Below are 20,035 nucleotides of genomic sequence, written 5' to 3'. Positions count from 1 at the left end.
TGCAAGACTTCGTCACAGCAAGGCTGAGCTTACCTCCACATCAGTGTCTGATGAACAGTTGGCCGTAAGTGAAAGACATGGTTACTGACTGCCAGGTTGTGTTCCAGCCGGAAGGGCTCCAGTACAACACCATCTCTCACGGGAAACGTCAGACGCAGCTCATCATTGTGGTTGGCTGGGATCGAAGAGGGAGAGAAAGCGTGAACTTTCCCTTTAGCATCTGCAGTGCGATAATAATGTGTATATTTATACAGAATAGTAACAAATAGCACAGTGATCTGCTACTGGGTCTAACTTAGTAGGTTCATACACACAAACAAGAAAATCACAAGTAACTACATCATCTAACTGATAACAAGTGGCAGGGTGCAAACTGATAGCGATGGCAAACCAGTCTTCTATTCTCCCACACTTAACATTAGGACCTTAGCGTTCCAGCCACAAACAGAAACCAGGCATGGCAACAATTCCTGTATTTTATTACTGGATAGGTTCTGTGTCCAGGCTTACTCTGCTGGCAGAAGACTGACAACAAATCTCTTAATTATGGCAAACTGTGATAATGCTTGTTTTCTCTGCTTTGAACTGGGATCAGCATTACACAATTAGTTCCAACAGTTTCATCAGCTGAAACTATCCAATGACCAAAGACACTGGTATTCAGTTACTATCTGATCTCATAAAACAAGGTTTTGTGGTAACTCACAGCTAACCTATGAAGTCCAAACGTCTTTAAGTGCTGTGTTCTTGCCCAAATAATAGCGCAGATCACCTTCTACTTCATTTTTCAGCTATCCTGAACTCCAAACACCAGTTGCGAAGAGCTAATGCAACAGCAATTATTTTACAGAAAACATAAAGGTTCTCCCAGTTCCCTAGTAAATGATATCTCCTATTGTTCATTAGTCACTTCAAAACCTCAAATATCTTGTGCTAGTATATAGCCAGACAGATCTTATTATTCCTGCCCTGTTCCCAGCCAAATGTAGCTGTGATGTTGAGTGGCTTTGAAAGAAACATATATCAATTTTTGGCATACTACTGAATATTCTTAAGAAGCCTGTATGGATCACAATGGAGACACTGTTATAAATATTCACATTTTATGCTATTCTTCAGTGATGTTCAATGAATGGCTTTGCCCTTGAACAAAACAGACCACAATGAAAGTTCATACAATAAACAAGCCTGCAAAGCACACACAACCCAAAATCAAGCCTTCTATCCTCAGGAACCGTATCAAAGGAATACTTCAAGAGTAAAATCCTTGCAAGTTTAACCCGGAAGAACTTTTCTGACACTCTATTTTAGGAGGGGATAGCAATCCTTCTCTTTCCTGTCCACTGGCTCTAGTGAGCCTGCACTGTGCATGCCACGTATCACAACTTCGCAATCTGAGCCTCTCCTGGAGCAGCAATCAGTTTCCAGACTCTGAAATGTATGCGACAGAGAACAGAGGGACAATAAATGACTGCGGGGGCATTCCATTTGCTACTCACTTGGAGGTGGTGGTAAAGCATTGATATTTGGTTTAATGTCAGGTGGGAATGGTGGTTTGACATCCTGGTTAGGTGACAGGTATGGAGGAATATTGCTCCCTGGAGTCATAGGTGGCGTGGGGTTTCCTGGAACAGGTGAATGAGGGTAATTTGCCACAGGTACAGGCCTTGATGGCTAGAAAATAAATAATATCACATTGTTATTGCAGTCTGAAAATAAGAATAATAAGCCTTGTGATCTGTACTGCTGTCAAATACCAAAGACTACAAACAAGGTAGGGAGGCCCCTCCGTCTCCGGAACGACAGGAAACCACAGGATGTCCCATGAGGCTTTCGGGGAAGAGGCAGACTAGGAAAGTGAAGCAGGAACTGAAACCAGCAGACCAGCCAGCTTAATTCAGGCAATGACCAGATACAAGCAAGGCTGCCAAGAGGCTTATCGCGTTCCTCTGAACACTCTCTTTCCAAAACCAACCAGCCATTCACACTTCAGTTTTTCCACACCACCCCAACCCACCCAGCCCTTTGTATCTCTTTGGCTTCCTCCCAAAATAGCCCCAGTGCACAAAAGCCTACATGAAAAACAAAATCCAAAGACACGCAATTAGAATGTCTGTGTCCCTTTTACTTCCATCTATCCTTTCTTTCCACCCCTGTCCAACTCATCTACTCAGAATGGAAGCTCTGGCTGCCAGAGCATGTCTTTTATTCAGTGTACCTACAATTTGATTCTGTTGTTAGTTTGCCGCTGAATAAGACAAACTAAGAGAAAAAGCATAGTTAAGTGTAAATAGTATCTATAGTATTAAAACAATGTTGGTTTTGTTTCTTGTCATTAAAGGGATGGTTGCAGTTAACAGAATAAGCTAATAACGAAGATGCGAAGGAAGCTGATGTTAAACAGAACTGCAATTGCACGGTACTCTCTTGTAATAGCTCGTGTACCATAGGCGCATACATAAGAGAGTGTCAGAAGATGAAAATCTTTACAGACAGCCAAAGTAGCAGGGCTTCAAATCTGATTCTATATCTAAATGCTGCGCTGCTAGCCCAGGATACTCCAAAGTACATAAGAAGAGAGCAGCATTCTGAAATCTTAAGCATTTACATTTCCAACCGTCTTCGCTTTTTTAACACCTACAGTTATTATCCCCACAATCACTACAATACAAAGATTCCAGTCCTGTCTGTGGTAAGCTGGAATTTTTCCCCTAGCCAGGACAATCTCCCTTCTTAACAAGGTCTTTTATTTTCCATTTCCAGAACAGTCAATATTTAAATACAAATTAGGGGATGCAGTGGAAAGACCACAGATTCCCTGTTAAAACTATCCTGTAAACAAAAAAAATTAAACCCCATCTAAAATAAACACATGTAAAAAGTATTAAAAATATCTACCAGTTAAAAATTTCAGAGAGATCTTCTGTTGTTATTTTAGCATAAGTGACTACACTGGAATTACAGTGGTTGAGGATCTGTCTCCTCCTTGTGTTCTTCCTGACAGTGTACTGCGAAAGCTGCCATGATGCAACAGGCATTCCTTTGGGTACCACAGTGGACAGCTTGGTTGCACGTAGAACAGATGCTCTACAGTAAAGGGGTTTGTTGTTTTTTGGTTTTTTTTTTCTTTCCTCTTTTTTCCCCAATGGTGTTTTCTGTGTGAATCACAACAGAACAATTCCAATTCAACACCAAGGTGCAACTTAGATTCTTTCTGCCTACATTCAAAATCAGAATGTAGTCCAGAGACTTCAACAGCTAATGCTTTAAAAGCAGGTCAGACCATCGATGGTCCTCCCCATTTTTATACTCACTGCAGTACCTGTGTGACAAAGATCACTTTCGTGTGCCCTTCAAAGACGTCAAATCTCAGCAGGCCCTCAGTACAAACTCAGTTTGGATAATTGGAAGTGCTCAAGATGTATCCATAAAACAGGTTTAGGCAACGTTTTAACAATTCTAATTCTTGCCCAAAACAAGCAGCACAGACGGAAAAGAAGGAGAAAAGGGGAGGCAGAGGTCGGAGAAATCATGCAAACTTCAGTTCAAAGATGAATTCTACAGCTGGAATGGCTTTTAAGTTTGGGCTGGCTTAATCCAACAGTGACCACTGTACATCTGAAATAGGGATGCTGCAATGGGGAACTTGTTTATTACAAATTTCCAAAGTTGTATTTTTGCAGGGTACCATGAATATCACACCTGAATCCCATTAGGTACTTCTTTTTACAGGCTACTTTTAAAGTGAAACCGACGTTTTCTTGTAAAAGCCTCTAATGAGCTGCAGTAACATTCAGTTTTCTTTTTGAACTGCGCTGAAGTTACAACGCAACTTGGCTGATTGACTTGATTCTGTGCTATCCAAAACATTAGTAAAAACACTGGGCTTTTTTCTTTCTTTCCTTTAATTACATAAAAGTATCTATGAAGACCTTAATGTGACTTCATTCATAAATGTCTACCAGAATGCAACAAGATAATCTAAAAATTCTTACCTTGTAATACTGCCCCATGTTGACTGTTGGAGGAGGGTACTGCCCTGTGTTTTGCTGGCTTGGCATCCTCTGTCCAGGATAGTTGGGAGACGTTAGAGGTCTTGGAGGGTTGGGAGTAGGGTATTGACCAGGCTGGTTTGGAAACTGGCTATTTGGTCCATACTGCTGGTTTCCATAATTGGGCTATTTCACAACAGAGAGGAAAGAAGACAAAGATCTGTTTCATGCAAGCAGCTGTCTTGAATTGATTATTAGCGTACATTCAATAGCGGAATCAAACCAAGCAGAAAACCCTCCAGGTGAATACTCCTCAACTTTGTGGTACTCATGCCTAAACCAGGGCCCTGATGGCTGGAGGGGAACACTCACTCAAAAGCATAAAAGTCCTGCAAACCAAAGCAGGATAAGAATAACCATGTACCTTAACACACACAAATGCTCAGCCTTACAGTGCTGCCAAAGGGCACCGTGTTTGAAGAAACCAGAATAACAACCAGATGCAATGTTCACAAAATCTCTGTGTTTTTGCAAGTGCTACCAGCCCCATCCCTGGGTCTCCTTTTCCAAGTGGAGAATGAAGCACAAAAAGAAAAAGTAACATTAAAAAAAGTATATCACGGAATGGGAAGAGAACAGAAGCTGTGCTGTCCATCTCTGCCTTCTCAACACAATTGCCATGGTGGCCCTGTGCTAGAGTGTTTAGCAATACCCTAACAACTAAATAGAAGCTATTACTAGTCATAAACACCTTGCTAGTGCTAGCTAGTACTGTGCTGTAGTTTTGGAATCAGTCATGAAAACCGGAGCTTTAAAGGTAATATAATGTCAATTTGTAAAAATAACTGATTAATAAGAAGTTTCCATAAATGAGGCTTTCAAAAACCAACATGCAAATAGCATCTATGGGATCTGCAGAATTCCAGACCAGCAAGCACGTAACATTTAGGGCGCTGTTCTGACTGATTTCTTGGGAACAGGATCGTATTCATTTACAATGCAAAATCTGCAGAAAAAAGGGATTTACAGTCTTCCTTAAAATATGAACTCTGAAGATAAAAATTATATGAACAAGCCACATTCTGTGTTTTCTTAAATTAATTGTAGAGTAAGTGGCAGTATTTACAGAGTGAAAAGCCTTCCCAGAGAAGCAACGCCTGCAAAAGCACATAACTTCTTAAATTTCTGATTATTTTATTAAAAAAATAGTTTGCAGATCAAGAAAGAAAGGTAGCACAATAATAAGTGTTTGCTTTATTTTCTGCATGCCATGGTACTCTTTGCTGTATGTTTTCTATAAACTCTTAATACCATTATTATAGTCAGGACAATATCATAATATTCAAAGCTCTACACACAGAGTTATAGCTGTTGTTGTAGTCTCAGTTTAATACAGAATTTTACCAGGAAATTATCTCTGAAGATAGTAACTAGATTTGTAAAGGCATTTAGGTGCATATAGATACTGAAAGTTGGTGAGATTCTCAGAGTTGGTGAGATTCTCAAAAGCTTCTCCTGGCCGGTTCATGCCAATGTGAATAGTAAAATGCATTGGTGGTTTTTAAAATCCAAAAGCTCATCTATCTACACCTTTGGTTGTCTAAATTTCTTTAAAATTTTGACCCTAAGTGTTTTGCCCAAGGTCATAATACATGTCAATGGCAATGTAATTTTGTCTACAAAGCCACTCAGATCTCATATAAAAGCACAGGAACTTAAGACAGAAATACCACACTCCAAATAAACTTATATTAGATAAAAGCTGACATGGAGGGATTTGAGTTCAACATGATTTATATTCATCTCGGTGGCTATGAAAAAAAAGCCTCAAGAAGTGTGGAAAGCAATTGGTCTTTAAAATAAATGTTATTACTATTGGTGTTTATACAACATATGCCCTGTATTTCTTTAGAACAATAAAATCATCAAAAAACCCCGCAGATCACATATGTATTGGGCTCAAATGTAGTATTTCACCTTCAACATCTTTTTTATGGTGTCACATTAAATAAATCCACTCCTGTGAAGGAAGTCTGCTTAAGGTCTATGAATTCACCATCTAGCATGAGAATCTCAAAGTGACATTTTGAGGGCTGAGCTGGTTTTGGGCCTTTCTTCGTTTTAATGACTGTCATCTTGACGAACATAGCAAGGGCCAGCCTGAACGCTTTAGAAGCTAAAAAGGAAGAGCTGCTGCAGCTCGTATTTTAACAGCAGTATTCCTACCAAGGCTGGAACAAAGCTGTACCTGTCTTAACAGGGATGCACACCACACATTACCCAGCACGTTCCAACTTTCAGTCGAACTAGTAGTGTACACAAAATACAATTTATTTCATTACCTCTCCTGGGTACGGTCTCTTTATGCCCTGTATAGGCAAAGACTGGGGGCGTGGGCCTGGGTAGGCTTGCTGAGGCATCCTCTGCCCATGGGTGCTGAAGGGACTCATTCCAGGAGGCCGAGGCTGGTTCATGCCCATGGGTGGCCCACTCATGCTGGAAGGCGTCATTCCTATGTTGCCTGGCATAGAAGCAGGGCCACGAGGACCAGGCTGGTTCATAAACTGGTTGTTGTAAGCCTGAGTTGGACCCATCTGGAAAGAGGAACAAACCTTCAACGGAAGAAGAAGAAAAAAAAAAAAGAATAAAATGCGACATGCATTTAAAATGGGAGGAGGGAGCTGAACATGCTTTTGGGGGAGGGAAGAAGGGGAGGATTTATGTCGCATTTTCCTTCAATGTTTTCCAGCATTTGATGGGCAGTGATGTTATTTATAATAGAATTCAATTGGAATTGTAGAAGGTATAAGAGAGAAAGACAGACACAAGTCTGAGGTGAGCAATTAAATCGCTTAAATTAGCTAGTCTGTTACTGTAAGTTAACAGGTCAGGAAGTTGGCAGTGTAAATACAGCACAACACTACAATTACATTGTGCTTCTTTACATCACCCAGCATATGGGCCCATATACTTCAAAACTTAGAAAGGCAAAAAAGCTAAGGAGGAAAAAACCTCAATTGATCAAACCCTTGTTTATTTTAAGAAAAAATTATTACATGAAGTCATGACATGCTGGAGGCTATGGATCACCAGAAATGCATGTCTCGCATAGCTGTTCTCATAGACAACATTATTAAAAAGCAAATCTCTTTTCTAGTGTTGTTTCCTTGTTTGAAGGGAAAAAAAAAACCAAACAACCAACTGTAGCTGGCAAAATAAACAATTACCCAAGCGGTACAAAACCTGTTCCAGGATTCTGGAACATTTCACCAGGTACTCAAATTTAGAGGTTCACAGGGCTGGCAAAGGCAGCAATAATGTATCACGTCAGATGCAGCTGTAGATGCATAATCTTCAATTTTTTTAAGGGGCAATCTCCAACCTACAAAATACACTTAGGCAAGACTTACTGGGAAAAACACGGGAGACCGACTCATACCTACATACACATTCCAGCAGTTTCTCATAAGCATTTATAACCATGCTCATGCACAAAAAAAAAAAAAAAAAAAAAAAAAAAAAAAAAAAAGAAAAAGGAAAACAGAGTAGGCACCCTATAAACAGGGGAGTAAGAGGGACAGCCCAATTCCCTGTAATGGTCCAGATCAGGCAGGTATGAAGACATAAGGGTTACTCTCTTACCGGTCCATACTGGTTCATGTCCTTATTCTGCGTTTCCTGAAGCGCTGCCACAGTGGCTGTTTTTTTTTTCTGCAGCTGCAGCAGCAGCGGCAGCTGCAGCTGGCTGGGTGAAATCAGCTGGTGGCCTCGTGTGGGGGGGGATCCCCATTCCTGCAGGGGTATTTGGGCCTCCAGGGTAACTAAGAGGGCAGGAAAGAAAGAAAGAAAGAGAGAGAATTAAGACACGCCTGGTGGATTTTGTTTTGAATGTTGGTGTGATCCTCATCTGGAACTGTTCCAAAGCCAGGTATCAACGCGTAATGAAAGCCAGCAGGACAGGGAATTAGGTGTGTACACGGGATACGAGTGTTGCTCAAGTGCAACAGTCATAGCGCTGCCACTGGGACTGGAAGGCACCATTGTTAGTTGTTTTGGGGACAGTGAACTGCTTTGCAGCTCTGTAGCTTACTGCGAAGTTGAACCGAAATCCTGAAGGTTAATGCATGCTCCATTTCCCAATAGTGTAGGGGCAGACTGCACAGCAGCATGAACAAAGAGCCTCCTCCACGACAGCGTGTGCATCTGCCTCGCTGCTGAATTATGCCAAGCGTTCCCGATGCTGTAAAAGCACTCCTCCCTGAACCTCAGCAGAAAGGCCAGGAGAGACCCAGCTCTACTGGATCCCACAGAACGTATTTTGCACTTCCTACCCGGCCCTCCTATTGATCATAAGATAAATTAACCTTTCCCACTCAAGACATCACCTATCTTTATAAAGATGGGCCAGTATACTGTGCCCATTTTAGAGATGTTAGTACAAAGCTAAAGAAACTTTATGACTTGTTCAAGGTCACTCAGGAGACCAGTGGCAGAGGTGAAAGGAGAGATAAGTTCCCTGAGTCCCAGGCTTACATTCTTCACACTAGACTGACTGCGAACAACCTCTTCAGCAGGTTTTGCAGAGGGACCATAAACAGTGGTTTCAAGTGCACTTACCACCCTTGTTTACAAAACTTAGACACAGAAAGTCAAAATGTAACAAAACCCAGGCTATTAGTTTTGGCTTATTTCACTAATGCAGCATTTACTTCCCCAAAATAAATACACAGCTTGACCATCTCTTTTAACAAACATCTTCACCCCCAATTCTTTTCAATTTCCTGCTGCGGAGTAAATCTTTGGGCAGAAATATCCCTTTGCATAGGAATCTAGTTTGCCTAATACTCAAGCTTATTCCTCCATCCGCACGTAGAAATTATACCATCAATACCTTTCACATCCTGGCCTTATTAAATGTTAATCATTCCTAAGCTTGTGGTCTGTTTAACAATCTCTCTTAATTAAAACTTTATTTTGGGGGTTTATTAGAGCTAATTGATTGACCTAAGCCATTTCCATTTACTGTGATGAATTTCACTGGGTAGTTGATTTCTGAAGCTGTAAAAGCAGTATACACTTCAGTTAACCAGCATAAAACAGCTACTGAGACTTTATATACTTAAAATAAGCCCATGACACTTCTACCAGGTTGCTAAAACAAGCTGCATCAACTATTTACATCCGTTTTTTCACCTCACACGAGTAAATCTTACCTGCCACCAAAGCCTCCACTTCCAGGATAATTGGGTCGCCCATACATGCCCTGCTGTAGGTAGGGCTGAGTGGAGCCTGCCTTGGTTGAAAATTGTTGCTGTTGTCCAGCGAACTGAGGGGAATTGATTCCAGGATTGCTGGTAGTCATCCCAGAAGCCATGGGATTTCCTGCTGGGTTCATAGGGTTGTTAGCATTTGCCATTGGATTTCCCAGCACCTGTGAGTAGAAACATGAGAATAAGGGGCTGTACATTGAACTACATCACACAAATTAAGATGATTTGCCACAATCGATAAATTACAATATAACCACCTTGTAGTCTGAACTCTAATACACATACACCTTTGTTGATATCTAGGTACACGCTCCTGGTGATTTCTCCTTTTCTTTTGCCGTTTCCAAACAAACAAGAGTTTCTGATCTCTAATTACCTCCACGGGAGATATGTAACCAGATGGAACCCAAACTAACACGCTTATGAAAAAAGTTACAAAGAAGACCTGCTAGAACCATGCTCTGTAGCTGACAAATTAATCCAATTAAGAGAAAGTACATGCCTTATCTTTTTTTTGATGTAGGATTTCGAAGTAACTTGTACATATTCAGTCTCACTGGCATACTGTAAAGTGTACCACTAAAAACTGTGAAAGCATATATTTCAGTGGCTGAACCTGTTCTTGAATCTTACTCTCTCTAAAGCATACAGAAGTCTATTGGTTGTTTTTATTGCTTCTTAGAAAAGAGTCCTCTGTTCTGTTTTTAAAAGGACTTGGTTTGCCTGTTCGAAGCATTTATTTTTTTTCAATTGAACCAAAATTGCTATGATTTCCATTGAGATCCAAGTATGGCTGCATGGAAATCTCTCTCCTACTCGGGAAGAAATTTAGTGGTCATGATTTTTGCAGAAGATCAAGTCACCAGCTTTGGGAATTTGTCAAAGGGAAACAGTGGGCCTGGCTCATTCCTTTCCCTCAAGGTGCATGAAGACTTACGGGAAACCCCGTCATTCATTTCAATCTGCTCTGAACAGCTACAACCAAGCTTAACGTTTCAGAGTTTCACCCTTCCCTTGCAGTGATTTTGAAGAAGCATTTTCTTCTTTATACTAAAGCACTTTTTTTCATCTATCACACATTTCTCCGAATTAACATGAAGAGTTCAAGTTACATTACAGCATTATGATAGCACAAAACTCTGAGTCTTTTCTTGTCTTTCCTTTTACCTTTTTAAGTGTGAAAGACTTTCACAAGAAACTATATTTCCATTTTCTGGCCGACGTATAGACCTATGTGTTTACTCAGGTGTTTCTCTCCAAATGGGACACCTTTTCTTTTACAGTGTTAAAAAGAAACCAACAATAATAAGTGATGTTATAGACTCTGTAACAGTTTCCTCTCTCTATTTTTTGAAGAAAGATTTTGCCACAACCAGTGCTTACATAACTGCCATGTGAGTATATGACTTGGCCCTGAATGATTTCTTTTTCAAATGGCTCAATCCGTAACAATTTTGTTTTTAATTTTCTGTCCAAAATTAAAATAAATAAAAAAAAATCCACAGAAAATTTTGTATGGGATCCAATGTCACTTGACTTGGAACAGGTAGAAAAGACAAGTTAGATTTATGTACCATTTGCACTCATTAAAGATGGTGATGTGTTTAGAGCACTTCATCCACGGCGTAAGAAAAGGCTAGACTGTCTGAGAACTTGATTTGTGCCACATCCCTTGGAGAGCACACTACCACAAATAATTGGCGTCTCCTTCATTAAAGCTGCTTCTTTTTTCATAGTGTAATTTCATATACATTGCAGAAGAAAAAGAGAGGTAAGAGCAGAGAGAACCGAATAAAAATCCACTAAGTATGGCGCTCACCTGGAAGCCAGGAGCTCATGGTTTTGCTCCAACACATATTGAAATATTTATGCAGAGTAAGGCAGTATTAACAGGAGAGGTTGAAAAGAGCACAGCCTATAGCTGGCAGTTAGCACCTCAGCATGGCGGTAGACTTGGCACTGGATTTCACCAGCCCGCAAGTACAACACAACCTTGGGTAAAATCAACAATAACTGTGAATCTAGCTAGAAATTTTATTTTTAAGAAAACAACTCTTCAAATTCAATCTGAAATTCTGAAGAGGTTTAGGATTTCCCCAAAATCATGCTTTTAGAGTTGAAATCATACAGTGCAAAATACATGCTAAACCCAAGCCTGACATTTGCATGCAGCTAAAGGAGTTACTGACTCAACCTCTCAGACACCTCCTTTCTGATGCCACCAAAGAGGACACGACTGGAAAAAAAATGCAGGATGTACAACAAAGAGAACACAGACACTGCTATCAATCGCAGGAAGATTTTCCAAACAGCTTTCAATTTTGCAAACATTAGTGAAAACCTGTATCTACAGGGGACGGAGCATAAAAATGAAGCTTACCTGGCTTTGAGAGGTGTTAGTCACACCCCATACTGTGGTGACTACCGATAAAGAGCCTGGAGGCTGGTTGGTATTTTGCTGCCAGGGAACAGAATCGTAAGGGAAAGACCCATCACTGCAAAAACAAATGTTTAGGAGGGTGAGATTTTTGAATTTTAAACGGTGGCAAGTTGCTGGCAGGGACAAAGGGATTAACACCTGACATTACCTTAACTCCCCGCTCCTCCCTTCCATTATTAGCCTAGTACTCTCAGAGGCATAAAGTTTCTTTAATAGCAACACGATCATATCAAAACCATACAGAACTATTGAATTCCTTAACTATATTGAAGCCCAGGGCTTTTACCATAAAGGTCTGTTACCAAGGAAAGTGAAAATAAACTCAGGGGCAGCGTTTCAAACAAGGACACTAAGCAAGTTGCTCAGAAGCACTTATTTTTTGCAATCCATCTCATGCTCTTCAACAATCACTGCTTCAGCTGCCTCGTATCAATTCAATTAGATTTTGAGACCAGACTGCAGCTCCACTGTCTGCACTGGGTCCCCAAATGGCCAGAAAAGCCTTTAAAGGAATAGCAGTTCAACATCATTTTGAAAAGTAAATTGAAATTCAGATAGCGTTCTCCCACACGATGGATAAGCTGCATGCCAAAAACAGTATTAGCTAATCAGCATTCTAGAAAATCAGCTGCAGATATACAACACATCTTTCAGATAAGTATGTGGATGAGAGGATTGGGTTTTTTCCATTACCTTTGTCCACAGATACAAGCAAACATTTCTTACAGTTCTTTTCATATGAAAGCATTGGTGGTTTCAAAATGAACACAGGATAGGTACGCATCTAGTGTAATTAATGAAATATGTTAAAACCAGTGAAAGTAACTATTAATCCCATAACTGTAAAATATATCCCACTTGGAATTTACTCGTTCTCATACTACTAACTTGCAAATTAGATTTCTATTTGCATATATGCACACATACACACATATGATCCTTCCTCATCTATATATACACACACACACACTATTTAATACATACACGCATTACTCTCTTCCATGATTTTTAAACACCATTGACTTGTTTTTCATACCCAGAACTGCATTTTTCCCTGGACTACCAGCTATCACTGGAATTCTATACAGGGCTCCCTTGCCTAAAGAATCCATACAGGCTCTATGAGTGCTGTGTCCACGTGCTTCAAAGCCTACACCATAAAGCACCAAACAATTAACTCATACAAGACACGGTAAGGCAGCCAACCTGCCAAAGTCCTAAAAAGGGCTCTGGGGCAGACTGAGGAGCTGACTCTCCTGTGTCCCCAGACAGCACTCCAGGCTTGGACCACTTCTTCCTTTTGTGCTGTGAGCCAAAGTCAAGGGCTACCTGTGTGTTCATTCCTTAGCCTGTTCATAACACCTAGTGTATATCACTTAAGAATAGGAATTACACTGCACAAAGAAGTGCGCATATATGTGATAAAAACTGACTATATCTCAAGTAACCAATAATCTAATAACACCACCAGCAGCTGTGTAAGGCAAAATGAAACAGTGAATACATTTTACAAACTACTAGGAAATTTCAAACAAATTCCATAATGCAGGGCCAGCACAACAGCATTGTATTAGAACTTAACTACAAATTTGAACCGACCTATTTGTTTCAAAATACCCAAATTGAATTAAGCAATAAAATCACAAAATAATTAAAATGAATTAAATTAGGGAAACAAATAATTTCCCCTAACAAATAATTAGGGGAAATTAATGGAAAATAGTAATTCTCTGTAAGATGCTTGACATGTAATGTTTATGTTGATAGCATCCATATAAACCGATGTGTGAACAAGGGCATATTTAACATCTTGCAATCAGTAAGTCCTCCTAGCCCATTTTTAAAAAAAAAAAATTCCCCCCTCTTATTCAAAGGCTCAGACAATGGCTTTGGTGACTAACACTTGCAAGTGACGCAATGCTTCAGCAAGTCCCCTCCGCCAGCACGGAGACAAATGATGACTAACTCACAATTTGTGACAGCTATGAAGCCTTCCTTTTTTTCCTGCTCTGAATGATGCCTCCTACTTTGCTTCCTTCTCTGACTGTTTTTGATGATGTCTGCTCTGTGATTTATTTGGATATTTATGGCACATATGAGTGTTTGTATACTTCAATGACTACAAAGAAGCTCTCTCCATGACGTAAGCAGTGAAAGGACTGACTGCAGCCATTCCTCTCTATCCCCCACTCATGTGCTGTGGACAGGTAATAAAACCTAAGGGACAAGGCAAATATTTTGCAAGCGTATGAGTAAATAAGAAGGGTAATGACAGGCAGGAACCAAACCACAGAGTCACCAAAGGTTCTTCTAATACAAATATGCCACACTGTTTGTACGCATACTCAAACTTTGAGGTAGCGATGCCTTAGCCTGCTGTTAAGGAGTTATAACTATTTCTTTTCTTTCTTTGTCTCCAAAGCATGTTTCTCTTACCGGTTCCTCTCCTTTACAGTACACAGAAGAGATTTCATACAGTATCCCATACCTTCCAGAGTTGGAGCATTTGTTTAGTGGAAGTCTGCACGGGGTTCTCAAAGCCTATACAATCACTTCATCTAATTATAAAGACGACTAAATCACTCAATTAAAACAGGTGACACCTCAAGAAACCATTGTTGACATACGATGAAAGCCTTCAGCACAGGACCCAACGTAACACATGAAAGCCAGAAAAAAACACCAGGTACAGATTTGTTGAGAAATATTCATTGTGCACGTTGAATCACATGACTATTACATTATTCAACACAGGACTTGGCTTTAAATCACAGACAACATTAATATCAGAAATTATGGTGACACTGAAATAGTGAAGGATATGCCTTGCAGAACATCAGCTTATACACCTTAATACACACTTACTGCGCTAGACCTCACTTCACTCAAACTTCACTTTAGTAACCCCAATGAGAAACAGATGGCATTCTCGTGGTTTGCATTCCCCAGCATGATACTCTGGCCCACCACCAATTACATGCATGTTTGAGTAGGACTTTTGCCATACTGGGTATAACAGCTACCGTTCCTCCACCATGTGAAGGCCTCTTTGGTTTCAAGCAGTAGGAGATGCTGAAACACATGCCACAACTAAAGGATTACTTGTCCCATCACTCTTTCAACTTGAGTTTCTGTCCTTAGACAATCCAAAGCAATACTCCCACCATCAAAGGAAAATCCATGTAAGTACTGTAATGAAACGTGACCAATCCAATTCTCATTTGCAAAAGAGCAGTGGCTTTCCACTGTTATTATACAGAGCTGTGAATTATTCTGAAATCCCTTTCTTTAAACTTGAAAATGGCAGCCAATAGAGAAAGAAGCTTCAACCTCTCCAGCCACAGTGAAATGCTGCCCACGATATTGTTCCCGTTGAACGGTACAAGGGTAATTAAGTCTCTCACTACACCCTGGAGGGCAGTGAGTCAGTATGGGCTCAGCTGGAGTCCACTAAAAGAGTATTGACTAAATTTATAATAGTGTTAATGAACCTATACATACTACTGGTCAGCATTAAAGGCCAAACAGCAGAGGAAGCCATAGAGCAATGAGGAAGAGGTGGAGGGAAATTACTTCTCAAACTATGATATAGTGAAACTGCAATCAAGGAATAAGGAGGAAGGATTTCTTAGCTGCTGGCAAATGTACTGAAACCACCCGTAATACAACACTCGTGTCGGAGAAGGTACATCGGTACTTAGGTCTAAAGAGCTTCTCTTAATCCCAGTAGCAGGAAAACAGAACCAGGCAGATATCCAGCCTCTTTGGAATAGTTACAGACTTCATGTCAGACACAGACTGTTAGTGAATTCTAATAAAAGCTGCTTAATAAAAAGTGAGCTCCATAAATTAATACTAGTCAATTACTGTAATTTATACACGATTTGTGGCATTATTTGAAAATGCTGTATTTTAAATATGTTTATGTTGTCATCAAAGCAATTGTATGTGCATCTGATACTCTGTTTACATGTCTTCATTGATTGAGGAAGGAGAGATTCAGATGGTTTAGTGAAGTACGCATCCCTAGAGCATTGGTACTTTACATGTTGTGGAGGAGGATAAAAACTGGAATTATACCTTCCCAGTGATTTTCCACATCACTTGTTGAGAAGGCCAGGTGTCTAAAACACTGCCTTTATAAAGCATCTATCTCTGTTCTAAACACTGAAAATCTATCAACTGTGGCAGAAAAGCACCAGATGTCTGCTTTCTCAAAAAAACTTTTCACTCCTTTTTACTGCAGTCAAGTTTCCCACAACTGGGCATTCAGTGATTAGTTTCTGTTGCTTACCCTCAAGCCAGCTTTACAGTTTTGTAGGGGTCTTTAATGTTTCTGAAGCACAGTCATCCTCCCCGACTGGTAGCTGACACACAGAGTCCACATAGTCCTTTACATCTACAGACTGTATCATAACTTCTTCAGTTAATGCCAAGATGAGCGGGTAATTGCCAGTATAACACTGGCTGTCACTTCTCCCACGTCTTCTTTTGTCACCCATGGACACCTAAGAGAGGAGAGCATCTGACGACAAGGAGCGAGGCGTCAGAGATCTATCCAGGCCAAACACTCCTTTGCAGTTACACATGGCCAAAAATCAGAACAGTCCCACTACAGCCCAAAACGAGGGCTCCTGATCTGTTCTTGCCTGCCGGCACCTCTCTGTGTCTGCACCTCGCTCTGCCTCTCCAACTGCCTCTGGGCTCATATGTGCTCAGGGTGCCCAGCACCCCTTGGCTGTATTCTTGGTTGGAGCCTCTAGGTGACACTACTTTAATACAAACTAAAACATAACAATCTCCAAACAAGGCTCCTTGCTCCTGCCTCACCCCTCTTTTCCCCCTGAAACCTCATCCATCTGCAGTGCAAAAACATCACAAATCCCACAATCAGAAGAGGAAATAAATCCCCGGGTAACTGTAGCACCAATGCATGCGTTTCACGCCCCCATTGTCTCACAGGTAAGGCAGCTTAGCTTCTTTCATTCAGGTTTAGTTTTTGTTTTACTTGGATTTCTCCAATGAACACCACTCACGTAATTTTAGGTATTAATATGGATTGAGTTAGCAATCCTTCTTGATTAGGGCACCACCATAATCTTATTTTAAGCATACTGTTATTTAAGAAAAAGACTGTTTTGCACGGTGCAGTGCAAATACTGAATTCAAGCCGCTTTTTTGGTGTGCTCATGTTATGGAACAGGGATGAATTTCACCACATTTTTATAATTTTCCTATCAGTATGAACGAAACCTAACAACTTCTTTAAAAATAAAATCACAAGAACAGATGGACCACTATTAGCAGCTTCCTGCAACACTAAAATGCTCCAGGAAGGACTACAACTAATTTTTTCCCAACTCGATACGCTAGGAAACCCTAACAATCTATTCATCAACAGCAGATCAAACGGATTTTTCATTTTATTTATTTATGGTCAAATTTCCACTGAAAATATCCTTGGCCTTGACTACTAAGCCAATGGGACACCCGAAAGCCAAAATTTGTTTCCACTTACTGGCAATCAAAAAAATTTCAGAGATCTGCTTTTGTTTTCTTTTTAAAAACTCTGGACATTTAGAGGGAAACAACCGACTTTTGAGATTTTTTTTTCAGGGGAACAAACCCAATGCCTCACCAGAACCATCTTCAAATGGCTTAAGTGTTTCAACTTAAACACTTAAAATTAGTTTTTAGTTGTCTAGTTAAGACATATTAAACACGCTATTAATAAAAAGTTTTCATAACAAAATTTAACCACGTTATCCTTTGACTTTTTGTGCTGTGTCTTCTGCAGACAGTAGAAACCACGCTACACAATCCATTCTCTGTTCACACAGAGGAGTATGGCAGAGCAAGGAGACAGCCATGTAGGAAGGACACAAAGACCACTTAGAGTCAGCAAGGAAATAGAAGACATATTGTAAAGAAAACAAAGAATAACAACCTGTGTACCTCACACTCTCACATAAAGCAAACTAAAAGCCGATGTTGTGTACAGGTATCCTATGGTGTTTACATTAAAGGTGAGGAAAGAAGAGGGTGGTGCAGTAAGTGTGTATACTAATACTGGCTTTGGATGGCTAGCAGTACTTTACTTTTTATTGATGCTGCCTATGTGATGCGTGCCTTCCTCAAATACATTCCTTTATTTGGCATTATTATTTGAAGAAGTTTAAATGGTATTGGCCTAAGTTAAGGATGCATCGTGTATTTCGCTAAACAAACACACAAGACAGAGTTCCATCCAAATCACTGGGTGTGTTTATGTCATGCAAAAGTAAAAAAAGTCAATTTGGAAGCATTCTGCAAGACTTTATTTCCCTCTGCTTCTTAATGGCATGACTCCAAACATTCAGATCTTACAGATAGATAACATACCCAGCTCCAAAATACCCCCCCCATTTCTCAAGTCTGTTATTTCCCTCCACTCTTTCCAACTAGATGAATATGTTCTCTAACCCTTTGGAAAGCTTTGATTCTCTCAACTGCAAATGCACAGAGGATCCGTATCTAGTCCTTCCCCATCAAGAAAGAATTACCTCAAGCATTGTTTCAGTACTGGATGCTGCCTGTACTGGGCTACGAGCAATGTAAACTGAAGAGGAAGAGTGAAAGCTGTTAGAAATTTCGTAATTCACCTTATAAAGAAGGAAGGCTGTTTTCTGGCAAACGGTTTGAAAACACAGAGGCATTCTGAACCCATTCTAGATGAGGAGATGCAGGTGAAGCAGTCAAAAGGTGAAAGCAGCAAGACATTTATCAGCTCGGTGGTTTGGATGGCACCTGCAGCTCGCAGGTGGCTATCTCCCCCGCCTCTGCTCTTTTAAATATCGACACACATTTACAACAAGCATTCATGCAGCCGCACGCATACACACAATACAACCGAGACGGCAAAATTGAGCCGGCTGGTCAGCAGGTGATGCGAAGTACCCCTGGAAGCTGAAAGCCCTTAACTTTTTCTTTATAGTCCTGACAAGGCCTGTGAGGCCTGGATGACTTATGACTGCACGAGGTGGGAACGCTGCCTTCCATTTCACATTGGGTTGCTACAGGTCAGGCTGTGACATGCTGGCTGCCGCTTCCTGGCGCCTGACTCTGCACACAGCCTCATCAGTTAGAGAGCCATGCCTGCACAGCACCACGCTGCTCCACGAGAGTTAGTGCATCTGAATCTAACCCCTGAAATTAGAAAAACGCATCAGGCCAAATAATTAGATTAATTCAGAAGTTTCTGAACCTGCAAGCACCCACACCCCCCTGCATACACACACAGTCCTGCTACGTTATAGATTTCATATATGTCCACGCACACGTGTGTGCGCACGCGCGCAGAGATACAGAGATAACACGACTTATTTCTGTCCATGTGGAAAAAACGATCACAGCTACACAGGTAAGAAACAAAAATGCTACTGAGACCCGCTCCTGCCTCAGAAGAAGCTGAAGGGGTTACCATCGTCTGACATTCTGGGACTACAGCATCCATCCGATCAAAGGAAAAAAGATTAAAGCATCACACCCAGCTCTATTGTCACACAAGTAGACCATGCAACGCATTACTACAGCCCGGATTACAGTTACAAAATCCACCGGTAACAGCCCTGCTATTAACATGCCACCTGTTACCTTTTTCAAAATGCTGAAATTATCTTATGATCGTTTTCAGCTTGACAAATGCAGTTTAATCTTTATTGCGTCTCGCAGCACAGACCTGCTCCATCCATGTCTTATTTATCTCACATGTGTCGGAATGCAACCCCGAGCCCTCAGTCCCCCCCTGCCACCAGGCATTCCTTCTGCTCTGCTTTATCAATATACCTGGGTTTCCATATCCGACTGCTCCTTTACAATAAAAAACACACCCACCCAGTATTCTACCATTGCCTGTTGCCTTGGTAATCCAAATGCCTGGGTACTCGCTGATTATCGGCGAATGAGACTCGCATTGTTCACACCGCAGCGCGTCTGCTATGTTAATGTGAGATAATGGCAGCCAGAAGACTCCTTTTGTTCCCAGCTTTGCTGTTTATTCATAGTGCCTGGAGGTCAGCGACTGCTACAACAACCGGGGAAGGAACCGCTGAAAGCGTGAGCAGATTCCACTTCTGCTTTCGCCTCTGAGACAGGGGGAAACACGAGCAGCCCCGCACCGCGAGAAGGGCACCGGGAGCTCTGCAGTCTGACTCACGCAAGGTGTAGCAGGCGGCTGGGAGGAAGATTTGATGGACTTGCACTTCCGAGATTTTAGACGAAGCTGATTTACGCTCCCCGACACCAGAAAAAAACCGCTTTCTTCGAGAGGCGCGGCGGGGAGGGAGGGGGGGAGG

At 41.0% G+C, this 20,035-nt stretch overlaps 1 protein-coding gene across 1 annotated transcript in view; it reads right to left on the bottom strand.

Annotated features, from left to right (window-relative positions):
* The window catches only part of ZMIZ1 (zinc finger, MIZ-type containing 1), a 157,688-nt gene that overhangs the window by 21,956 nt on the left and 115,697 nt on the right, over window positions 1–20,035 (bottom strand). Inside the window, 8 exon segments of the mRNA XM_009884558.1 lie at window positions 34–175; window positions 1,500–1,674; window positions 3,996–4,178; window positions 6,335–6,586; window positions 7,635–7,704; window positions 7,706–7,813; window positions 9,206–9,423; window positions 11,643–11,757. Coding sequence (XP_009882860.1) covers window positions 34–175; window positions 1,500–1,674; window positions 3,996–4,178; window positions 6,335–6,586; window positions 7,635–7,704; window positions 7,706–7,813; window positions 9,206–9,423; window positions 11,643–11,757 — 1,263 coding nt within the window.

The sequence above is a fragment of the Charadrius vociferus genome, unplaced genomic scaffold (genome assembly GCF_000708025.1).
Source record: "Charadrius vociferus isolate BGI_N301 unplaced genomic scaffold, ASM70802v2 scaffold655, whole genome shotgun sequence".
NCBI classification, from domain to species: Eukaryota; Metazoa; Chordata; class Aves; order Charadriiformes; family Charadriidae; genus Charadrius; species Charadrius vociferus.
The sequence above is the reverse complement of the archived record's forward strand: the minus strand, read 5'-3'. Positions and strand labels throughout refer to the sequence as shown.